This window comes from Tachypleus tridentatus, chromosome 3 (genome assembly GCF_004210375.1).
Source record: "Tachypleus tridentatus isolate NWPU-2018 chromosome 3, ASM421037v1, whole genome shotgun sequence".
In the NCBI taxonomy this organism is placed as follows: Eukaryota; Metazoa; Arthropoda; class Merostomata; order Xiphosura; family Limulidae; genus Tachypleus; species Tachypleus tridentatus.
The window spans coordinates 83162159-83186884 of NC_134827.1; the positions used below are offsets into that span (position 1 = coordinate 83162159).

The 24726-nt window shown below is 35.0% G+C and overlaps 1 protein-coding gene across 1 annotated transcript in view; it reads left to right on the plus strand.

Moving 5' to 3' along the window:
- Positions 1–24726, plus strand: part of LOC143247364 (uncharacterized) — an 85185-nt gene that overhangs the window by 41747 nt on the left and 18712 nt on the right. The window contains exons 4-10 of the mRNA XM_076495317.1: positions 6129–6416; positions 14384–14812; positions 16132–16266; positions 16722–16924; positions 17627–17764; positions 22508–22602; positions 23012–23204. Coding sequence (XP_076351432.1) covers positions 6129–6416; positions 14384–14812; positions 16132–16266; positions 16722–16924; positions 17627–17764; positions 22508–22602; positions 23012–23204 — 1481 coding nt within the window. The remainder of the gene's footprint in view (positions 1–6128; positions 6417–14383; positions 14813–16131; positions 16267–16721; positions 16925–17626; positions 17765–22507; positions 22603–23011; positions 23205–24726) is intronic.

The window sequence follows — 24726 nt, forward strand, 5'->3', positions numbered from 1 at the left end:
ACATTTTGATAAAAAGGTTAGAAAAGAATGGTATTTATAATCCAGTTAATTATAAAGGACTCCTTTTATAAAACAACAACAACGATAGTAAGGCAAGTGCTATATTAACATGACAAAATAAACTTCCAACAAAACCGGACAGCACATTATTCACTTGTTTCAAAATAATATATTCAAAACAAATCAAACGAATATAGGCCCCCCGCTAGTACAGCAGTATGTCTCCGGATTTATATTGCTAAAATTAGGGGTTCGATTCCCCTCGGTGGGCTCAGCAAATAGCCCGATGTGGCTTTGGTATAAGAAAACACACACAAACGTATATACAAATGTTCGTTTAACAATTACTCACCACAATTGTATCCAGGGTTTTAAGTAATTATCCTTTTCGTCAGAAATCCACAGCGGCTGGTTCAATTTCTTCAGAACCAATTTGACAAGATAAATTATCTTTATCTATTTTGTTATCATAATACAATCAGTGATAAATCTATCTACGTAACCCCGTGTGCTACCTCACTTGTATCCAAAGATTTAAATAAATTTCTTTACGTCAGTAGTTCACACAGGTTGGTTCAACTACTTTAGAACCCAATTACAAGACGAATTTTTCTTCTCTATTTCGCTATTACGAAAAAATCTGCAATTACTGTACTTTAAAAGTTGCCACTAGACCCATGTTATGGTTAAACTTACAAACAAAGTCTAGAACTATAAAACTATATCTTTTACTAACTTTTATCTTACTCTCCCTTTCACTAACGTACTTGCACTAACTTGGTCACACACACATATATATAATGTGTCCCACTGAGCCCTGTAACTTTTTACAAGCTACGAGACGTTCTGATGTAACAATACTCATTTAAAGAAACGAGAAAAACTCAGAAGACTCGACTAAAATTCACAACAGTTGAAGTATATAATATATGATTTGTAAGCAAACTTGCTGTAGCTGTCTCTTCTAAAAATATCTTACTTTAATGTTTGCACTATATAAGCTAAAAAATACTATCATGTTGAACTTGAAATGACCAGTCATGTGTATCTGACAATAAAGCCCTCTTCAAGAAAAATACCATATTTTTTCATACTATATACAAAGACTGTATATAGTATACAGTCTGGATGATAAAGTTTTTTCCAGTAAAGGCAGTCCTGGAATTTCTGGATGGCAAATACGATGGGCAGACACACTTGTTCGAGCACAGATTTCTTCTTACTACTAAATAACTTTTTATTTACATACAATACTTGAAATAGCCCATATTCATGTTTTAGTGGTAGTACTGCTACAATTACAGTGACTGAAACATGGTTTGTTAAAGTCTGGCATTCTAAGGATTGGCGAACTTCTAATATCTCCTTTAATTTCTTGAATGGCATCTGTTGCAGTTGTTAACATTTCCTTTTGTTGGGTGGGCCTTTCTTGTTCAGGTCAGTCAGTGGTACAAAAACGTCAGTGTAGTTTTGGATTAATTTCCTGTGTAGTTCACTAACGCCAGAAAGGATCTGAATTGCTGCTTGGTCATTGAAGCAAGTGTATCTTGTATGTGGATTAGCTTCATCTCTCCAATGGCTATCTGTCGGTCGCCCACCTTGTGTTCTACAAAGTACAGCACAGAATAACTGATGTAGCACGAGGATATTCTAATGGTAAGACCTGCTGTTCTCACTCACCTGAACAGTTCACTAGTTTTTCATCAAATGGTCTTTCTATCTGGCTGTGTGTGTCAAAATATTGTCTACATAATGCTCAATGATGGTGGTTTTGTACAACATCTTTCTCATCTTGTAGTTAAACGTTGCAGCTGAGTTGACTAACCCAAATGGCATCTTCTTTAATTGATAATATTATCTGGTGTTACAAAAGCTGTCTTCTCTTTAGATCCTGTCTCCTTTGGGATCTACCAAGAACCTTTACTAAAAAAGAATTTAGCCCTGTCTAGTTTTGCTATGATAGCCTTTGGGTTGGCCATAGGTACGGAGTCACATTTATAAAGAGGTTTAGCTTCTGGAATTCTATGCAGAAGTGGTTTGAGTCATCTCTATTCTTCATGATCATGACTGCTAGACAATAGGCCAACTTCAAATGCTCAATGATTCCAGCTTTTGACATTACCACGACTTCTTGCGTGATTAGGTCTCTCATCACATATGATATGTGGTAGGGCTTTATTTTGACAGGATCCCTACTGGTAGTCTCAATCTTGTGTTGTACAAGGTCTGTCTTGCCTGGTCTATCTGTGAAGATATTTCCGTTCTGGCACAAGAGATCTTCTAAATCTTTCTTCTGTTTGCCAATCAAACACCCAGTGGTATTATGTACCGTAAGGTCCTGCACTTCTATGACAAAGTCGCTGTCTTCTGATTTTGTTGTATGACATTTGTGATGTCCATAGCTGCTTCATTAGTTGCACCCATAATACCTTCTTCCCACTAAAAGTATCTCATCAATAGATTGGCATGGAAAATTTTGGCCTTCCTATCCACTTTCACCTTGTAGTATATTCCAGCGACCATTTTCTGCACTTCAAAAGATCTTTTCTACTTCAGGGTAAATATTTTGTTGTCTATAGGTGGAAGAACCAAAACCTTATGTATGACCTTTTAATGTCAATAATTGTCATTCTTATTATAGAAGTGTTTCTTACTGCTTTGAGCTGCATACAAGTTTTATTGTGTAAGTTGACATGTGTCTTTCTGAGGTCTAATGTATTATGGTATGTTTTCTACGTGTTTCTCACTTCTAACTTCTTCTCCCGTCTGCATTTATTTCAATATCTGCTGTTCCTCAGTGCAACAACTCAAACAATTGTACTTGCTTGAGTGGCTTCTTTATAAGCAAATAATACTGCCTTCAGGTAGTTGTCACAGTCACGTTGCTTATCTTTGCACATCTTCTCCAGCATTCTCTTTAAGACTCCCTTTACTTTTTCACAAAGTCATTATACTTGGATTTATATGGGGTGGTAAAGAGTTGCCTAGTGTTGATGAGTTTGTACACCTCTTGCATCGATTCTAAGGTAAGCTTGATCTCTCTATTACTCAATAGCTCTTTTAGAAAACATACTGTGCAAAACACTTTCAGAAGGGCTTCTGATTCTCTATATTTTTTATTTTCGGTAATGCTATATCTTCTGGATGCCATGTTGCATACTGTCAACACATACTTGTTGTCCTTATCAGAAACAGGTGCTAATGGTCTGATTACATCCACTGCTGCTCTGTTGAATGGCTCTTATATCAAAAACATCTCGCTCACTGGCACCTTGGCTGCCTTCTTTACAGGTGCTGTCCTTTAGCAGAAGTCACATGCATGATCTGCAGAATTTGTTCACATCTCCAATAACCTCTGATCAATGAAAGTTCTCATTAATTCTAGTTGCTATTTTCTTTGCTACAAGGTGCCCTCTCACAGTCGAATTGTGAGTCGGCTTCATCACCTGAGTCTGTTGGTGCTATGATTTATTTAATTTCCCGAGTAGAACTTCCTTAATAATCTGGTGAAACACCCATTATTCTGTAAATCTCTTTTTCCTTTGACTTGCACTTGACTTTCTCCTAGGCAGTCTTAAAATTTCTGCAATAAAAGGTATTCATTCTGTGCTTTCTTCAGCTCCCATAGACCATTCAGGATGTCACTTTTTGAGATTTGGAGGGGCTTGATGTCTTGTTTAATTTTCTTTCCTTGAGCTCCAGTTGTGAATGCATGTGCTTCAGAAACATTTACAGTCTAGCATATTTTTAATCATCAAGTCATAGATGGATACCTTCATGTATATGGCCTTAAGGTCTCTCATGAAACATGGTGTGTTCTCCTTTATTTTTGCTATTGAGAACTTTTTCTTTGTATCCCATCAATCAGAACATAAAGATGTACCTTGCCCATCATCTGGTCAGGAGATACTAGACTGGTTCTGATTACTGCACCCAGTGTCTTGTAGGACCTTCACTTTCTCGTCTCTGATAGTCTTCAGCTACATATATGCTATAATTTGTTGACACCTTTCAATGCCACATTCTCCAATCACTATTGGCACTGTTGTCCCATTTGCTAACTTGAGTTGATCATTAGTCATGCACTGCTTAACTATGCGTCTAGAATCTCTCTATTCTGTTTTTTCTGGTAGCAACATCCATGGTAGTAGTCACTCTTTTCTTGTTGTTTTTTTCATCACCATTCTTGTAGGCAGCTCCAACTGCTTCATTTTAAAATGTATGCTCTGACTTGTTGGTAACAGATTTGCACTCATTTGCAATGTACCCCATTTCATAAAAAGCATAGTATTTCTCCTTTTGTTTACTAAGTTGTTTTTGTTACCTATGGTGACATCTTGCTTTTTGGTGAGCCCCCTTTAACAAGTTATTATTGAGCTTGTCAGTTATACTCCACTATGAGGTTCCATATACTGTTCTGCCAGCTTGATCATCTTGTCCACATGTTGTGGTGCTCTCTTCTTTATAAACAGTGACGTGTTAGGATTTAAAAGGGCTGTGATTATTTACAGTAAGTCTTTATGACTTGTTAGTGATGAATTTCAACAATAAATGAACAACACTTAATACACTAATTTTAAAATAATATATTTGAAACAGGCTAAACGTATAAACAAATGTTCGTTTTACAGTTAATCTTCACAGTTGTATCCAGAGCTTTAAATAATTCTCTTTTTTAATAAAAGTCCGCACTGGTACAGATACTTTAGAATCCAATTGACAAGAAAAAATATTCTTCTTTACTTTGTTATTACAATATAATCCGCGATTATTACATTTTAAAAGTCGCTACTATTCACACATGGTTAAACTTACAAACACAGTCTAACTCTATTTGTCTATATCTCCAACTAACTTTGTGTTACTTTCACTTTCACAAATTTTCTTGCACTTACTTGGTCACATACATACATATATACATACGTATATATCGTCCGAATGTTTCACAAATTACAAAAAGTTTTAATATAACAATACTTACTTAAAGCAACGAGAAAAAAATCAGAATGTTCGAGTAAGAAGACGTTGGTTTACAACAACTGAAATACAAAACAAACAATTCGTAAGCAGCGACGTAGCAAACTTGTCATAACTATAGTTTCTAAAAATAACTCCAAGTTTATTTTTGGTTTTCACGCGTATATACACACTTTTAGCTGATTTCTCCATCTCTTGACTGATATTAGATCTAATTTTAGCTTCTGCTATTGATAATTCGCTCTTGTATATTAATATTAGAATTATTTAAATTAAACAATATTCTCGTACTGAGCTTCAAATGAATAGTCGTGTATATACCCAACACAAATACCAGTTTGTATGTATATATGTCAGTATTTTGTTCAAAGTTACACAAAAGATAATCTATGTCTGATGGTTCCTCCTGTTGAACTGATAAAATAAAAGAAAGGTTAATAGTCATCGGCACCAATCGCCTCCTTTTGAGCTACTCTTGCCTGACCTAAGAGTGAGATTTGAGCATCACTTTTTGGCGCAACCACTGCCCCAAAGTGCAAGCGTGTTTTAAGGCTACATGTCACAAAGTTTGTGCTGTAATAAGATAAACAACCGAACATAGTTCTTAAATAGATGTTTTTTGTTGTTTTTTTACAATTTAGACTATTTTGCCCTTCTTACTGTCCATATTCATTTTACGTTTCCTCACGCATTTTCTATTGCGGTCTTGCAATTTAGACGTGATTTTCATGTTAGCCATCGCTTCTCATTTGTAAGAATTATTTCGTCATTCCTTCTGAGGCCCGGCATGGCCAGGTGGTTAGAGCGCTTAACTTGCAATCTGAGGGTCGTGGGTTCGAATCCTCGTCACACCCAAAATGCTCGCCCTTTCAGCCGTGGGGGCGTTATAATGTGACAGTCAATCCCACTATTCTTTGGAATAAGAGTAGACCAAGAATTGGCGGTGAGTGGTAATGACTAGCTGCCTTTCCTATATTCTTACAGTGCTAAACTAGAGACGGCTAGCGCAGATAGCTCTCGTGTAGCTTTGCGCAAAACCCAAAAACAAACAAACGAACATTCCGTCTTTGTTTCGATATTAACTTCTGAGAAAAGGTAGGACACTTAAAGCACGACAGCAGTAAATCTTCTTTCTTTTAATTTTCTTGTAGAACCACAAGAAGTCAGAGCTATTCACGTCACAGAGTTTTCAGTAGAAATTTGCTGGACAGCTCCACGGTTTGGAGACGTATCAGGGTACTTGATTAAACTGAAGGAGTTAGAGTTGGAAGAAGAAGGAGGTGTCACCAAAGTTAATGTCACTACGGATTCGGTCTCCAAGTGTACCACCGCCAGGGGGCTGAAACCACGAACAGAATACCAATTCCAGGTGTTTGGTTGGAATTCTGGAGAAACAGGGCTAGGTAGCCAGCTCGTAAGATTCCAAACAAAAACAAAGTGTAAGTGGCGGGCATATTAAAGATCACGTGTTATACTTTTTCTGTCTAGAGCTGTAGTTATAAGTGTTTCAAATGTCAATATAAGACCACTGACTCAGTTTTTAGAAGACAACGTTATTAATTTTGTAGTTTGCTAATTTTTTCAGGTGGGGGCAAAATAGAAAATTAGCATCATAGGGCAGCGAATTGAAGATATGTTTGTAGTACATTTACGTTCAATAAAATCTCACATTCGATTTACATCCTTTGTCTTCTTTTAGTGACCTTTAGATTGTGTTAATGGGCACTAAAGATTGAAAGACAACCAAATGAAATTAAAATGTGTTAAATTTGAGAAACTAGTAAAAAAAAGAGAAAAAGACGGGAAAAATGTGTTCTTCTTAAGCTACGTTGTTATAAGAATGGTTTTCTAAAGTAAAAGTTTACTACACATGATGCGACATTTTGATTATTTAATAATTACAACCTTCAACCAGAGTAAACTACCTACTTGGATCAAAGTTAAAATCAACCCAGTAGAGAGTATAGTCAATTAAATATACTGTTGTTTAGTTCTTATTTATAAAGTTTAGAAAGTACTCTTTTATCATTTGGGTGCCCCGGCAGTTAGTACTTTCAACCATAGCCAAATTAACACTTCACATGACTCGTACATATTACATTTAGGTTAGTCATAAATCATTATGGTAAGCAAACAGTGCCATACAATTTCTGTAATAAAAATCTAATAATAAGGAAACAAAATAATAAAATCAGGTACAGTAAATCTTCTAATAAATAGTTTATGAAATTAATATTTAAGAAAGAACAGAATACACCTTAGTTACGTAGCACAAGTTATTTCTTAGTTTTAAGTACTGTCATATATTTAAAGTTCATTGAATAATATAGCATCGCTATAATCGTGTATAAACAAAACTTTCCACAATTTTTACCAAAAATATCTTGTGACCAATAGAAAAACATTAAACAGCTCTGACAGTGTAACTTTAGAGAATCCTGACATGGGAGATGTAAAGCAACTTGCTTCAATTCATGTTAATATATGTAGTCGAGTAGCAACGTAATATTAATAATGTAGGCTAAAAACTTATATTTCTGAAAATACGAAATATTAAATGAAACGAATCTCCTAATAGCTATAACATTAGAACGCCAATCAAAATGTTACCTTGTTAGATATAATAAAAAGAAATACATGTATATATTATGCATAGACGTTCTAACACAACTAATCTATTTTATTTAACAAAATATATAAAACAGGCAAAAAATGTAACAAATAAAGTTGAAGTTTCTGTGACAGCTGAAAAGTAAATGTAATGAGGTTCAAGGAAGTTCAATAATTAAATGTGGAAAAGTAAGTTTAACACTGGTAATTACAGTAATTAAAATGATTAGGAAAAACGAATGTACTTTTACTAACAGCTTAACATTATACTATGTATGAAACAGCTATGTAGCTTGTATTAAGTACATAGTAAGATCTTAAACCATGGGTAATCATTATCTTATTACTAATTCAGTCTTACCTTAAGCAATTCCTAAAGTATGAAAATGTATCAAACAGTTATGAGACTTGTATTAACTATATAGTAAGATATTAAACTAACGGTAATCAGTATCTTATTATTAGTTCGGTCTTACCTTAAACAATTCCTAGAAAATGAATATGTAGGAGTGAAAACTTTGAAAAGATCTCCATAATCTGTAGAACATTTAAATCAACAAAGAATATTGTTGAATTTCACGTAACTTTGAGAGAATATTTTTGCAAAATGCAATAAGAAAAACCTGGAGTGTGAACAATTTAACTCATAATTCGACAGATAATTCTATTATATCTGATAAGCTGTAAGTAATGTAACAGAAATATTATAACCTCAAAATCGAATGTGGACTTTTTATTGCAGTCTTTCGACATGGATGTTTGTTTCGCCATGTTGAGGACTAAACCAGATTTTATGCTTTGGTATGTATATTTGTATGTGAAAGAACTTTTTAAATATAGGATTTCCACCGAGGTCAATATTATTAAACCTTACCTGGGGCAGGAAAACGATTAAAGCCGACCCCAACAGGGCGCATTCGGTTATGATAATAAGTTATTTATTCAGAACTACTGACTGTATATGTGGAAGTCGTTAATACAATAAATTAGGTTTTATGTATCATCTAAATTCGTACAGGTTACATAAAGTTACATATGTTTTGATGATGTTGAGGGTCAGTGTATTGTGTTTGTACGTAACTTCTGCCATCAAACTCCCAAAGGGAGAGCTGTTTAACTGAAGTTGCTAAACCTCGAACTGATGGCAACTTGATTTTAACATAACCCCGAAAGATGCGTTTATAGGTGATTGCAGTTTCATAACTGGGTGTTTCGCTCACGTTTCTCCTGCTCAAACACGTACGACTCAGTGTTGGTTTTTGAAGCACTATGGCATTGTGTGAAACGTATACTGGCCTGATCCAACACGTGTATATCAAGATGATCCACATGCAGCGCTGGCTGTTAAGTGCTAATTTCGAGCGTAGGGTTATTCGTTGTTAATTATGTCATCAAGCCATTTCACTCTTCTGTTTATTGTACGGCAATAATGTATGCAATATATATACTTACAGAATAAAATCTAATACAAACATCTTATTAGTAAAGCATATTTAAAATGCAATGTAATGTACTTGACTTTAGTTCTCTTCAGTATGAGATCATGCACGCGATGAGGCGGGGGTGAAGGATCGTATGACGATGGAGAAGCTTATAATGCATTACGAGAATAGAGAGGTGTATAAAAGTACAGATTTCTGCCACGTGCTGTGCAGGGGTTTAATATCACCATTCACGTTAGCCAAGACGCCTATTTATAACGAATCTCAAGGGAGCGACATCTAAATTCGTTGTTTAAGGGTTTTTTTTTTCCCAACCGTCCGTAAATGTACAAATAGTCAGGAAAAACAAGTCATATTAAAAACAAAATGGATAAAATGTTAGGAAAATTTGAGAAGTTATCCAGAATTACAAAGAAAGAACAAATTGTAGATATACCATCATGTTTTTCATTGAAAACCATGCTGCTTAGCTATGTGCCAATTATCGATATAATGACATTGTTTTGGTCAGTTTCACTGTTGTTCTATCTAGTAGTAATCGTATTAACCTCCTTCCAGTGACATAATGGCAAGTCTTAAGGGTTATAATAAAAACCAACGAGTTTCGATACTCGTGATAGGCAAAGCACAAATAGCCCATTATACTCAGCTACAAACAAACACTTATCTAATCAATTATATTTGAAGACAGGTTTTAGGTTTGTTCAACTATTGTCTACTATCTCGTAAATATACCCTTTTCTTAAGATATTTTTACTGTAATACTTTAGTCTCAAGTAAGCATCTTTCGAATATTTTGTTACTCCTAACAACCAAATTATAAACTAAAATGTTGTTATTTACACTGAAATATCAGAGCTATCGTATTCAGGTCTAGGAGTCTTGCATGGAAGGTCAGAAAAAAAATAGAAGAATGTTACCACCCTGGTTACATTTTATAGTTTAAAGTTTTCAGATTCCTGTTTTTGTGAAAACGATAGCTCATATGGCTGCATTGCGCAGCGGATGGTTAACAGAATGTGTGGAAAGTAAGTAGAAGTTTGTTTGTTTGTTTTTGAATTTCGCACAAAGCTACTCGAGGGCTGTCTGCGCTAGCCGTCCCTAATTTAGCAGTGTAAGACTAGAGGGAAGGCAGCTAGTCATCACCACCCACCGCCAACTCTTGGGCTACTATTTTACCAACGAATAGTGGGATTGACCGTCACATTATATACCCCCACGGCTGGGAGGGCGAGCATGTTCAGCGCGACGCGGGCGATAAGTAGAAGCAAATCGTAACATGCAAATGCCACCGATGTGGTCAGGTCGATGCACCACACTGCGTCATTTCTAAGTGTGAATCTGTCGATATAATCAATTCGTCGTTGTAAACACAGTCTGTTGAATAATCGTTGTCGCAATGACGGGGCTGGTCTTTTTTTTTCTCTCTCTCTCGCGGATTGATACAACAATCAATTAATTTCTACCACTGATTTTGATCAAGAGCGTGGCCAGCGCTACAGAGTAAATGGGAGCCTGTTTTGAAAACAATAATAACAATAACAGTACATAAAAACAAATAAACGTGGAGTTTCTTTTTCACAAATAATTCAAGTGACCTATATAGAAGTGAAGTGTTTATTTAACCTGTTGACTGCCAAGTATTTTAGCTGCTACAATACAACTCTAATGCTTCTTCATTTTGTAACTTTTTATCGTGACGCTATTTTGGATCGAAAGTGAAACAGTTTGTAAGTAGGTCAACTGCATGTATGGTGCTGACATCTAGCGTTGAAGTTAGATATTATTGAGAACGAATTAACTCGTCCGTGGCACTGTGTTACCGATCGGCTTGGACGAGTTGTCTCGTCTACGGCACTGAACAGGTTAAAAAGCTAAAAGTCTGTGGACCCTGTAGATGCTCTTTGACCCTGACGTTTTTATGCGTGATATTTAAAGTGATACCAACTAGCATACCATTTGAAAAATAAACTGTTTAAAGTGTATTGGGGACGGGAAACCCACTGTTTAGAAAATAAAAGTCTCCAAACTTTTATTTGTAAAGTACTAAACTGAAAATATTGGGTGGGCTGTAAATGCGTACCGATCAATCACGATACAGTACAGAACTTTAGAGTAACACACGATCCCTCTCGGGAAGCGATGATACATTAACAATGAAAAACGTGCGACACAACCGAACAGTGACCCAAAGTACTGCTACTGGGTTATTTGGTTAGCATAGAACTTACCCTGTGTAGTTCTAACAATTTGCAAAGCAATATAAAACTGTTAGCGTTACTTTATTTAAAAATATAAATTATTTCACGACAAAACTACGGAAGATATTTTGTGTACGACACTTTCTGTCTTCTGAGACATATGAGTTATTGTATTATAAATTATTGATTGTTTGTTTGTTTTGACTTTCGCGCAAAGCTACAAGAGGGCTATATGCGCTAGGCTAGCCGTCCCTAATTTAGCAGTGTAAAACTAGAGGGAAGGCAGCTAGTTATCACCACCCACCGCCAACTCTTGGGCTACTCTTTTACCAACTAATAGTGGGATTGAGTGTCACATTATAACATTCCTACGGTTAAAAGTGTCGAGCATATTTGGTGCGAGGGGGATTCGAACCCTCGACCCTTGGATTACGAATCGAACACTTTAACCTACCTGGCCATTCCGGGGTCCGAATTCTTGATAAATCTTGTTTTCAATAAAGCTTCTTAGACGGCAGCGCCACTAAAATATCATTGTTGATGTAAAATTCCGGTTAGAGCAAGGCAGCTACTTAGATAAAACATACCATCTGATAAACAGCATAACTAAATAAATATACTGTTTATTAAGATTAGAATGTTTTGTATCATCAGTTGGGCACTGGTTCTGTTAAAGACCTCATGTGGTTCAATCAGTTCATGGTAAAATCGTGTATTAAGATAAATATGTAAAACCTTCTCTATAATAAAATAATAACAATGAAAAAGTAATAAAACTAGATATGCTAGACATTGTAACTAATACTGTTACTGAACTTAACGCTGAAGAGATTTTAGTTATGAAATCTACAAACACGAATTGTTAGTTTATACTTGGCCTGGTATAGCCAGGTGGGTTAAAACGTTCGACTCGTAATCTGAGGGTTGATGGTTCGAACCCCCGTCACACCAAACATGCTTGCCTTTTCAGTCATGAGACGTATAATGTAACGGTCAATCCCACTATTCGTTGGTAAAAGAGTAGCCCAAGAGTTAGCGGTGGGTGGTGATGACTAGCTGCCTTCCCTCTAGTCTTACACTGCTAAATTAGGTATGGCTAGCGCAGATAGCTTTCGTGTAGCTTTGCGCGAAATTATAAAAAAATGTTTATACTTCGTATATGTAATGTTTGTTGAGGAACATTACCTAAGTATGACCGTGTATAAGTAAAGCATTTCATAACCCCTTCCAACAACATGGTATGACTAACGAAAACCCATTAAAACACTATGATCGAGTAAATTTAGATTAGCTTGACATCAGAGACAAGTGTCTAAGACACATGGTACTGCTTAGTTGTAGAGTCAAGTAGAAGTACCGTACTAATAACGCAACCATAATCTAATTCTTATGAAGATACAAGATAAGAAGTAGAAAATTAGATGAAAAACTGAGTCAAACAATAAATATTTGTGTTCTAATTAAATTATTGGCATATTAAATCTAACAAAAGCTAAATTAACATGCTAAACACGTTATTGAGTATTTCTAGCACAGATAATACGACTTGAACTAACCTCAACAAAACACACCGAGACAGTAACGGATAAAGTTAACTCACCAAAAGCAAAGGTGACAAAGTTTGAGAAAGTTCAATAATAAGATGTGGAAAAGGAGATTAGAACAATAGTAAATACGACAATTAAAACTAATGGAAATAATGGTGGTGAACTTACGAGATCTCTTCATGAAGTATTTTAATGTTGAACAAAAATGATATTGTTACGAATTATAATTTATCTCGGACGAGTCACCGATTTATCATGTTACTTGACACTACGTATTAAGATTTCAAACTGTCTGTAGCTGACTAATAATATTGTTTTCATTGTTTTTTGGCCTTATATAGCTTGCTCTTATATACTCATTAAACGAGGTTATAGGAAGTTCAACAATATCCGACGATACGTTAGCGTTTTCATAAAATATATATTGTTGATTCTTACGCTCAAGAATCTTCTACATACTTAGAGAACAGATGGGAGGAGACTTGTTTAATACACATTTAACAATATTCGTTGCATGCATTAAACTGAAGCACATGTATACATTAAAATAAATGCATAACAGTAAATCCGTTACAGTATCTTATCTTGCAACTTACGAGTAATAAACATTGCAATAAGAATACTTTTATTTGGAAACGGAAAGTTTAAAGCTTCAAAGTTAAAAATGTCTGTTTGATTGCGAAATTTAGTCTTCAATATTCTATTGTAATATTTCAATTGATTTAAAGGTTTTGTTTGTAGTTAAAGATTTGTTTTTCAGAGTGGGTTATGGTATACAAATTGGTTCACTTATGTTAAAAAACATTAATAATTAGATATAGAAATATCATCAACATATCTAAAAGTGGGACTATGTTCAAAGCTTTAATATAGTTTCTATTATTAGGTTCTTATGCACAAAAATTCAAGTTCGAATAAATATAAAACTGAAGTTAACTCTCGGTGTTGATAAAACCACAAACGAGGGAAAACGAGGTTGGTCGTGGCTTACTATCCACCGTGTCTGAACTATTTCTGTGAGGAGCATTTGTGTTTGCAACCAATTGTAGCAAACTGCGCTTTGCACTTTAGGTGGCGACTGAGATACACGAGTGGTAGTCAACTTCCACTATTCGACTAAAGAAACTCAATATTTGAGGATGGGTGCTTTTGATCATCTACTTTCTTTTCAATTTAGCAATTTAGAATTAAAAGTGACTTGTACATACAGATGGTACCTAGTTTAACATATAAATCGGGGACACTTGAGCATGTTTGTTTCGGTATATGTGCATCAGGGACACGCGGGCGTTTTTACTTCTGCGTACGCAACTCGGGGATACACATGCATGTTTGTTACTACGTATGCGAGTCATGGGTATGCTAGTGTGTACAAGTGAATCACATATATGTAAAAATTAAAAATTAAAATTTTTTGTCAATATTATAGCGATATATATAAATATACACGAACAGAGATCTTGTATTTGTATTTCCCCTTACTCTTCTTAAAACTGAACGTGTAATCTGTAATGTCCATATAACGTGGTGATATATTTACCTGTTCTGTTCTCTTGTATCACGTGTAACTACCAAGGTTCTTAGTATTGATATATTGTCTTCTCAGTATGCCAGGTTAACATTTGCCAGAATGGAATCTGCCATGTTATCAACGATGATCCGGGCTGTGAGTGTCACGCCGGCTACTATGGAGACACTTGCGACCAGTTTGATCCCTGTTCTGCCAGCCCATGTGAAAATTTGGGGACGTGTCACCATATTGGCCATAATCAATACTATTGCGAATGTTCTCCTGGCTTTTCGGACCAGGACTGTACTCGTTTCAACCCTTGTGCCATTCACCCGTCACCATGTGTGAACGGAGGTACCTGTGATAGCAGTGCCAGCCATTCCTACCACTGCAGCTGTCCACCTGGATATATCGGTCAGACCTGTCAGACGTTCGACCCTTGCTTTTCTCAGCCTTGTCTGAACGGAGGTGCTTGCAGGAACACGTCCGCTGAGTTCTCCTGTGAGTGTGAACCAGGATACGAAGGTAAGACCATGGTTCTTTTTCTTGTTTTATTCTTAGGCTCCTGCAATCCATTTATAGCTCCTATTTTAGTTATAGCTACAGAGAGACTTGTTTCAGGTATGTTCAACTTCTTTGTAGGTTTTCCCGCAGACCTAACTGATATGTACAAATTAAAGAATATTAATTTTGTCATTTCAAACTTTAGGGAAAATGGAGCACTAGATTCTCCAAGTCTTTTTTATTAGTAATCGCATGTCCAGAAGGAACTGTAAAAACTCGTGCAAACCATGTGGCTCAGGAAGGATGCTTGGAAAACTTCTTTGTTTTTTGATACAGAAACTAAAATTTAGCGTTTGCCGTGTATCACTTATTGAATAAGCAAATACACACCCGTTTCATAGTATCATGTACTTCTCAAAAACCTCTGTTTACCAAAATCACTTTTGACTTTTGAATTAGGTATTTTTGACTTAATATCATCTTCAACACACCAGAAGTTTAAACAATCATGTTAAGGTAGGTGTGGTATTGAAGACAAAACTATTTGGAAATTCTCCAGTGGCTGTTAAGATTTACGTGTAATTACGACAATAAGATGAACCAAACGCCAAATGTATTCAGTGAAACCTGGCACGTTTAATATTAAAGGATTTTTAACACTAAATTGTTTTAGCACTTTACAAGTAAAAATGAATGAATTTAACATTGCTGTAATTCTTAGATATGTGCTGAATGTTAACTGATATACTTAGCACTTCCGAATGATAACACTGAATTAAACTCCAAGCAGAGGGGGTTTAAGCTCTAAGGAAATATTGGTGAAATGATGCGAGTTATACAGACAAGTGTTGAGGGTCACAAACATCTAATACTTTAGGAGATACGTGCAGAGTTCTGAAGAAACATTTAGGCTTTAACACTCGTACGAAAAGACGTTTCTAGTCCTGATTTCTCCAAGCCCGTTCCCCTGGCTGTGGTTTCGCTAGATAGTAGATAGGGACAGTGGGAATCTCGTTAATCCATTCATTAATGGATTAAATGGCAATTTCATTTAAATACAAAATTATTAGCCTAATATTAATAACCTTTCAAGTTGCTCTGGGGCCTATTAGGCCCCACTTTTCGTAGGAGTGTTAAATCATGGATCCTTCAAATCGTGACCAGATTTTATTGTAGAGTGTAAATTGTTCTTAATTACTCCGAAGAAGAAAATAGTTACATGAAAACTATAACTCAAATAATTCTGTATTCATTTGGAAGATTGTGCAGCACTTATAATTTATAACCCTGTCACTGTCTCTCATTTCTTCTAAGATTGCTATTTTTATCTTTGCTCTCAGGATCATTATGTGAAATAGAAGTAAACGAATGTGACTCCAGTCCTTGCCTAAATGGAAACCATTGTATTGACGAGTTGAACTCGTTCAGGTGCAACTGCTCTATTGGTTACAGTGGCAAGAGATGTGAATTAGCAGGTATGCTGAATTTAACCTTCTCATAATAACTGGCATATATATATATACTCAAATTATAGAATGGTTAATATATGTTTGTATATAACTTTGCCGCATGAACGTTGTTTAATATATATGGTGTAATAAACTATATCAAACAACGTCCATACGGCAATGTTATATACAAATATATATTAACCATTCAATAATTTGAGTGGCTAAATTATATAATACCTTAAAAACGACAACAAGTTACATAAATTATTGTACCATAAAATTAGTGAACTAAAAACTATCATGTAATTAAAAAAATTTAGTGAACTCTCGAATATAACATATCTTAGAAAAGTAGTAAGTATCGTGTATTTAATATATCTTTATATTAAATAGTCGTTATCACACTTTGAACTAATATATGAAAAGTGACTTTGGTTCACTGTTTAATATACTAATTATAAATCGTTTACCTTTTCCAGCTAAATGCCCTAACAAACTTCAAATGACTAAAGAGGGAGTATTCCACTGGAATGCCACCAGCCACGGACAAAAAATAGACAAGCCTTGTCCTTATGGATCTATCTATTCCAGTAGGAAAGGTTTTGCCAGAAAGCGTTGCAAACTTCTGAGCAACGGAAACGTTGCTTGGGGCAACACTGTCATCAGAAATTGTAGGGAAGAGGTAAGGAGAACATGAGCAATTCAGTTTTAAAAACTGTAAAATACGCAGAGTAATGAGTGCCAGGAATAAGTAAAAAGCGTTAACTGTCAAAACGTGTAAAGCATAGTTTGGAATTATGTATCAGAAGATTTCAAAAAAAGCACGAAAATTGACAGTCTCAAAATTACGGAAACGGGCGTGTAAGTAGAGTTTAAATTGTCAGAAGCTAAAAAATGTATCAGAACCAAAAAAAGGTAAATAGTGGCAAATCTCACGTTCTGTAGGGAAGATACGTATTGCAGTGCCCGTGAAAAACTTTACAGAAAAGATGAGTTTAAGAACGCCAAGAAGATGTAAGAAACTATAAAGGAAAAGGTGGTGAGTGTTGAGTGTAAGAAACTATAAAGGAAAAGGTGGTGAGTGTTGAGTGTATGAAACTATAAAGGAAAAGGTGGTGAGTGTTGAGTGTATGAAACTATAAAGGAAAAGGTGGTGAGTGGTGAGTGTAAGAAACTATAAAGAAAAAGGTGGTGAGTGTTGAGTGTAAGAAACTATAAAGGAAAAGGTGGTGAGTATTGAGTGTATGAAACTATAAAGGAAAAAGTGGTGAGTATTGAGTGTATGAAACTATAAAGGAAAAGGTGGTGAGTGTTGAGTGTAATAAATTTAGAAAGGATGTTGCAAGTGTGAAGGTGTTGAAACTCAGTCGTTTTCATATTTTAGGGATTTCGAGCAGCTGAACAGCTGACTGGTGAGTTAGAATCTTGGACACAAGAACCCAACAACTTAAGCACTGAAATTCTTCAAGAAGCAACAAGACAGATTAAGGATGTTGTAGCATATGCTGTCTATGACCAGAAAGTATGTTCGTTATAATCATGTATTATTGTCTTAACAACAAATTGTTGACTTTAACTAATACAACTCACATTTTACCGAATGTTGTCGTTGTGTTTTATACCATCCTACGCTAAGCTACATTGGAAGATCATTAAGGTATGGTAGGGTCTAGGGGCATGTTTTTCAGGGAAACCCTAAAGAATTTAACAGTGATCGGAACGCTATATAAGTCTTTGCTATAACAAAAATTGTTATAGGGTGTATACGTTCTTATCGGTATGTGGTGAACATAGAGTGATTAACATATTGTTATACAATCTTTTCATTCTTGTAACTCCCTAAGGAATTAATTACAAAAAATTAGATAAAAATATAATAAGACTTAATACTAATGTTTAGATAAGTATAATCAATACCGATCTCCGATGTGCATTTTATTTTTTTTATTGGCAAGAAATACAGACAATAGGATTCTTAAAACTCTTATAATTTCGTGTATTATTTCATTGGAGTAGTTTAGTTTTAAGATTGTATAAATATATGTCATTTTAGAAATATACTGGTGACCTTGTATTTAGGCTTGTATAATAACACATATGTTACAAAACCAAGATCATGATGAAACATGTCTTTTTATACTTTCGGTTCGCACTTCAGAAGTTTATCACTTCTTCGATCAAAAATAGTTCCTTATGGATACAATTACTATAGTGTTAAGAGGTTGAGCAGGTCTCCATTGTTGATGGATACAGTCACTATTGTGCTAAGAGGTTGAGCATGTATGTCTCCATTGTTGAGGGATACAGTCACTATAGTGCTAAGAGGTTGAGCAGGTCTCCATTGTTGATGGATACAGTCACTATAGTGCTAAGAGGTTGAGCAGGTCTCCATTGTTGATGGATACAGTCACTATTGTGCTAAGAGGTTGAGCAGATCTCCATTGTTGATGGATACAGTCACTATTGTGCTAAGAGGTTGAGCAGGTCTCCATTGTTGATGGATACAGTCACTATTGTGCTAAGAGGTTGAGCAGGTCTCCATTGTTGATGGATACAGTCACTATAGTGCTAAGAGGTTGAGCAGGTATCCATTGTTGATGGATACAGTCACTATTGTGCTAAGAGGTTGAGCAGGTATCCATTGTTGATGGATACAGTCACTATTGTGCTAAGAGGTTGAGCGAGTCTCCATTATTGTCATGCCCATAATGCGAGCCCTACAGATTATGGTTGGTGCTAAAATACCACAAAACCCATCCCGCATTTTAGAATAGTGGGTAATATTACAAGTAATAATCAAATCCTATTATTCGAATAGAATGTTCCAAGAGCTGACGATGGGTGAGGCTAACTAGCTGCCTTTATTATAGCCTGTCATTTCGGTTATATAAAACTTTACATAGAAAATTTAAAACAAGGAAACCATTGATACGATATCTAATTGATGAACATTTTATAGCCCACAAGGGCTTATTTTATTCTCTTCTAAAATACCGTGCGTGTGTGATATTGTCACACTAAGTAATACCAAAGTTGTTATTTAAAAATTATAATATACTATATCCATGATTACTTAGCACAGAATTGAATTTAATATTTATCTTATATTACATCACAACAGTTAGCTTGTTCCGTTTAATGTTTTCATGAAATTCAAACTCGAAAGTTGCAATAAAACAAATATACATTTCCATTTGCAGAAGTGAAATATGACCTCAATTATGTTTTGTCGAAAATTGAGGTGGAATTTCCCTGTAATTCTGAGAATTACCACTTGAAGCTACATGTTTTTGATTATTTTGTTTTAACCACCTTCATGAAATAAGTTTTCCGTATTCACAATATATATGATATATCTTTAAACGCCCGTTATTAAGCATAAAAAACTTCTCCATTTAAACACACGCTTTTTAAAGTAATAGAAATTTGAGGTATTCGTTCGAAAGGGTATTAGGATTAGTATTTCAGATTAATCAATATTTGTGTAACGAGTCTTGAATCGCATCGTGTCGTTTACCTTTTGCATATTGTTGCTATGGACCAGCATGGCCAAGCGTGTTAAGGCATGCGACTCGTAATCTGAGGGTCACGGGTTCGCATCCCCTTCGCGCCAAACATGCTCGCCCTTTCAGCCGTGGGAGCGTTATAAGTGACTGTCAATCCCACTATTCGTTGGTAAAAGAGTAGCCCAAGAGTTGGCGGTGGGTGGTGATGACTAGCTGCCTTCCCTCTAGTCTTACACTGCTAAATTAGGGACGGCTAGCACAGATAGCCCACGAGTAGCTTTGCGCGAAATTCAAAAACAAAAACAACAACAAAAGTTTCCTTATTTTAGAGCAAAGTCTTATGAGGCTACCTGCTGTGTCCACCGCAGGTATTCGAACCCCGAATTTTAGCGTTGTAAATCCGTAAACTTACTGTTGTCTCAGCAGGGGACTCTTGCACCAGAATCTATAACAATGTCTCGTAAAGTATAATTAACAATACCGTGGCAATCTTACTCACATTAATTCAATAGGTTCATCAATATCATTCTTTTATTAGACATAAGGACGGTAGACAACGTGACACCGGCCTCAATATCATACTGTAAAATGTGAAAATAGTAGAATAACATGTAAAGTAGCAACTGCTCTAGAATAGCACGTAAAGTGACAACTGTCGTAGAATAATGTGTAAAGTGACAACTATCGTAGGATAATGTGTAAAGTGACAACTGTCGTGGGATAATATATAAAGTGACAACTGTCCTAGGATGGCAAGTAAAGTGATAACTATCATAAGATGAGATGTAAAGTAACAACTGTCATAGATAACATGTATAGTAACAACTGTCCTAAGTTCGCACCTAAAGTGACAGCTGCCCTAGGATAGCACCTAAAGTGAGAACTGCAGTAGATAACATGTAATGTGATTCCTCGTCGAGTAGTTTGGTAAACCGCATACACCCATTAAACTTTTGTAAAGAAGGTCATTTATATGCAAGATTTTTGGAGACATTAGAACATTAATGGTACATGACAGTTATGAGTAAAAACAACATGGCATCAATGGGACGTCAGAATTTAAAGAGTAATTAATAATTACCGGTTTATCCAACAGTGACCATTACATGTGACGCTGAATACAACTCTCTGATATTTTTGGCAAGCAGCATGTAAGTACACGGAGTCTGGTTTTAATGTGTAGCCAGCCCCATTTTTACTAGAGTTTCATTATTGAAGTTGAATATAGTAGTTTTGTATGAAACACTGGCAGTATGTAGTTCTATGACACTCAAAGGTTCATATCAAACACGCATGCTGATACGCAGTTTTATCAGGGGGCGCTGTAGCGATCCCTATGTAGGTATGAGTCCGGGTGAAATTGGCAGCCTGTACACTTTATGCACGGTAGCGCGCACACTGAAACATCAACAAAACCTTGCCAAAGGGACAGCAGAAATCCTTTCACTAATTAAGTGTAAAACCACCTCTAACGTTCGACTAATCTGCTTTGACGCCTAGAAAACAGACTGAAAAAATGTCGATTTGCCTACTGACACACTTCACTTCTACCCAGGATGCATCTTTCAAACCTAGAGTCCTAAGTGACCCACTATAGATTAGTTATAGTCAAAAATATAAGCAATGATTTAAATTGTTTAATATTGCCCAGTAAGTATATTAACCAATAGATGGCAATACAATCGCTGCTAAGTGCAGAAATGAGCAACAAAAAATTTAATTCTACGACTGTTGGGATGTAGGAATGGAAAAAGTTGAAGAGCTAATGAGCACTTGGGATAAGATGCATTACCCATTCTCATATTTCAGCTTTTCTCCTTCCTTACATCTTAACAGTCTAAGAATAGAATGTTTTGTTACTACACATAGAACCATATCAAGCACCAGAGCAGTAGGAAATTTTATAATATTCACCGATTTATATTAAACATCCAAGTAGAATCGTAACATTCAGATTCATATAAAGCATCCTGACAGAATGGTAATATCAGCAGATTCATAATAATCATCTAAGAAAAATGGTAATATACATAGATTTATATCAAACATCCAAACAGAATGGTAATATTTAAATTCATACAGAGCATCCAGACAGTGATAATATGCATAGATAACTATCAAACATTAAGTCAGAGTGGTAATGCTCAAATATTCACATCAAATATCCAAACAGAATGGTTATATACATAGGTAAATATCAAACATCCAAGCAGAATGTTAATGTTCAAATATTCACATCAAATATCCAAACAGAATGGTTACGTACATAAGTAAATATCAAAAATTAAGGTAGAATGTTAATGTTCAAATATTCACATCAAATATCCAAATAGAGGGGGTTATGTACATAGGTAAATATCAAACATTAAGGCAGAATGTTAATGTTCAAATATTCACATCAAATATCCAAATAGAGGGGGTTATGTACATAGGTAAATATCAAACATTAAGGCAGAATGTTAATGTTCAAATATTCACATCAAATATCCAAATAGAGGGGGTTATGTACATAAGTAAATATCAAACATCAAGACAGAAGAATAACGCTCATTAGTTCATATGAAACATCCTGGCAGTATGAAGTTCTTTACCTAAAACTTCTTAAAAAGAATTCAGCTGGCAGACCGTTTTAAGTTATAGTGAGTTTCCAATAACCCTATTATAGACTTCATCGTTCTCTGTTCGTCCGCTTACTTAGTTGTTGATATGCAAATTACGTGTTTCATATTTAGTTTACAAAATATTTTCTTTTTTCCCAGATTGCCCATAGCATGTTGGGTGTGATAAGCAACATGCTTGCAGTAAACGAAAGTGTCTTAGAAGAAGGAGACACAAACGGGACAACTTCTATAAAGTAAGTTTTTCTGAGTTAAAGTTTCTGTACATCACTTAAATCTCACAACTTTTGCGATTGATGTAAATGATAAAAAAATAAATGTTTACAGTTGTTTTTAAATATGTGATTGTAGTTTGTAACTGATTGTACAGTCAGTCATCTGAAAACATCAGCAGAATATCTTATCACTTTAATGTACATTTACTGTATAAGCAGCTTCCCTTTTTTAAGTATGCTTCCTAATAGGTTCCTTTTATTCGTATTAATTTTTTGTGTCAATCGAGGAAAAGTTAAAAAACTATATATATATATATGGTTGACAGTAAAGCCAATCTAGCGTTTTAAAAGATTAAAATCATTCCGTTCAACTTCTGACAATGTCTAAAGAAACTAAACAATAGTTAGTAATTTTATATCTTTGTATCAGGATCGTTCAAATCGTGGACAAATTTGCATCAGGAGTGAAGCTTAAGACCGGTGAAAGGATAACGCTGGAGACAGAAAATATAGCTATTTCAGTGTTATCCTGGGATCCTGCTAGACAGGAAAGAGATGGTGTGACTTTTAACCCCAAACATCCATCGAAGAAACAAAGAAACGACGAAAGTGAAGAAGATGATGTAAGAATATGGTGTTTAAATACAGTATAAAGGGAAGAAAATGACATGTAATTCAAAAAGTAGGATTATCTAGTAGCGCAATGTTGAAATTGGTATACATGGAGTTGACATGTTGGCTTCATATTTTCTCTATAGTTAATTAATTACAAACACAAATACCTTTTCTGTAATGTGATTTTTGTATGATTTGTTGAATTATTTTAAATTTTATTTCATGAACTTAAAAACAACTAGAAAATATATTTACCGCAACCATATTTTCGTATCCAAATTATAAAAGAACATATAATTATGCAATTTCATCTAAAAATCATGTTTAAATAGTAGTAAAAACGAAATTTTCTTAACGATTTTGAGCTTTTCAGTTAATTTAACAATAAAAAATCAATTTATCACACCATCAGTCGTATAGTATTGTGAGTGATTAATAGATGAATTTTATTGTGGAAGATACATTTAAAAAAAAAAACAGTGCAAATCAGAAAAATATTACTCTACACTTATAGATCCATCTACTTTCATGGGGGCAGACGTAGCTTAGTCGTTAGTGTATAGGAGTTAAGAAATAAAAAGTGGCACAATGCCACTGAACACACTCCGGTCTTCAAATTATGAGTACTTTATGAGTAACATTTAATCCATTAGTTTGATTAAAACCGAACAAATCCATTATGGTTTGTGCTGCCCTCTGTGGTGAATAGCTCTAAATTAAAGACAGTTTTACTTGAACACTAAGATTTTCTTACTTTTTAGCCCATAAGGTTCCGTTCGTTTCGAAATACCAACACGCTTCAATATGAACGTTTCGTACCGGATTCCCCTTCCCTTCAAATAGGAATACTGCCATTAATGTTTTCATTATAAAATAATTTACGAAAACTCTTCTCTGATATAAAAAATATTTTAAAATTAAATTACTTTAATACGTTATGCAGAACGTGGTAAGTACTTAAGTTGTACTCTTCTTGAAGACTATGATACGATATTTTCTAACATTTGGTAAAATGTGGCCTAGTGAGCAACGTGCTGGGTTGCAGATCCGTACTATGCCGCCCGATTTTTCAACTATAATCGGTAAATCCATGTACTGCATAACGTGCCACTTAGGTTGAAAATACGAAACCTTCAAAAACTAACCCTAACTCTATGATGTTTAATATGAAACTACGATACAAATAACAATGTGCATCGATCGTAGGACATTCTGAATAGAATATGCAAACACAAATACACTAGATGGTTGATTACATGTTATATCTGGAATGTGTCCTACATATAGTTACAGACAAATATTATTGAAAGACAATGTTATTACGGAGTGGAGTATTTCATGTTTATGTTTCCTATCAGTGCAAAACAACTTTAGAGTTTTATTTATTAAAAAAAATTAAACATCAAAAAGTGGCTAAACAAAACAGCATTTCTAATAAATGTTTTTTTTTTCTTCACAATTTTCTTAACTCGTTCAGTTCAGGTTTCAAATCAGTCTCTGTTAAAAATAGCATTTCGAACCTGTAATGTG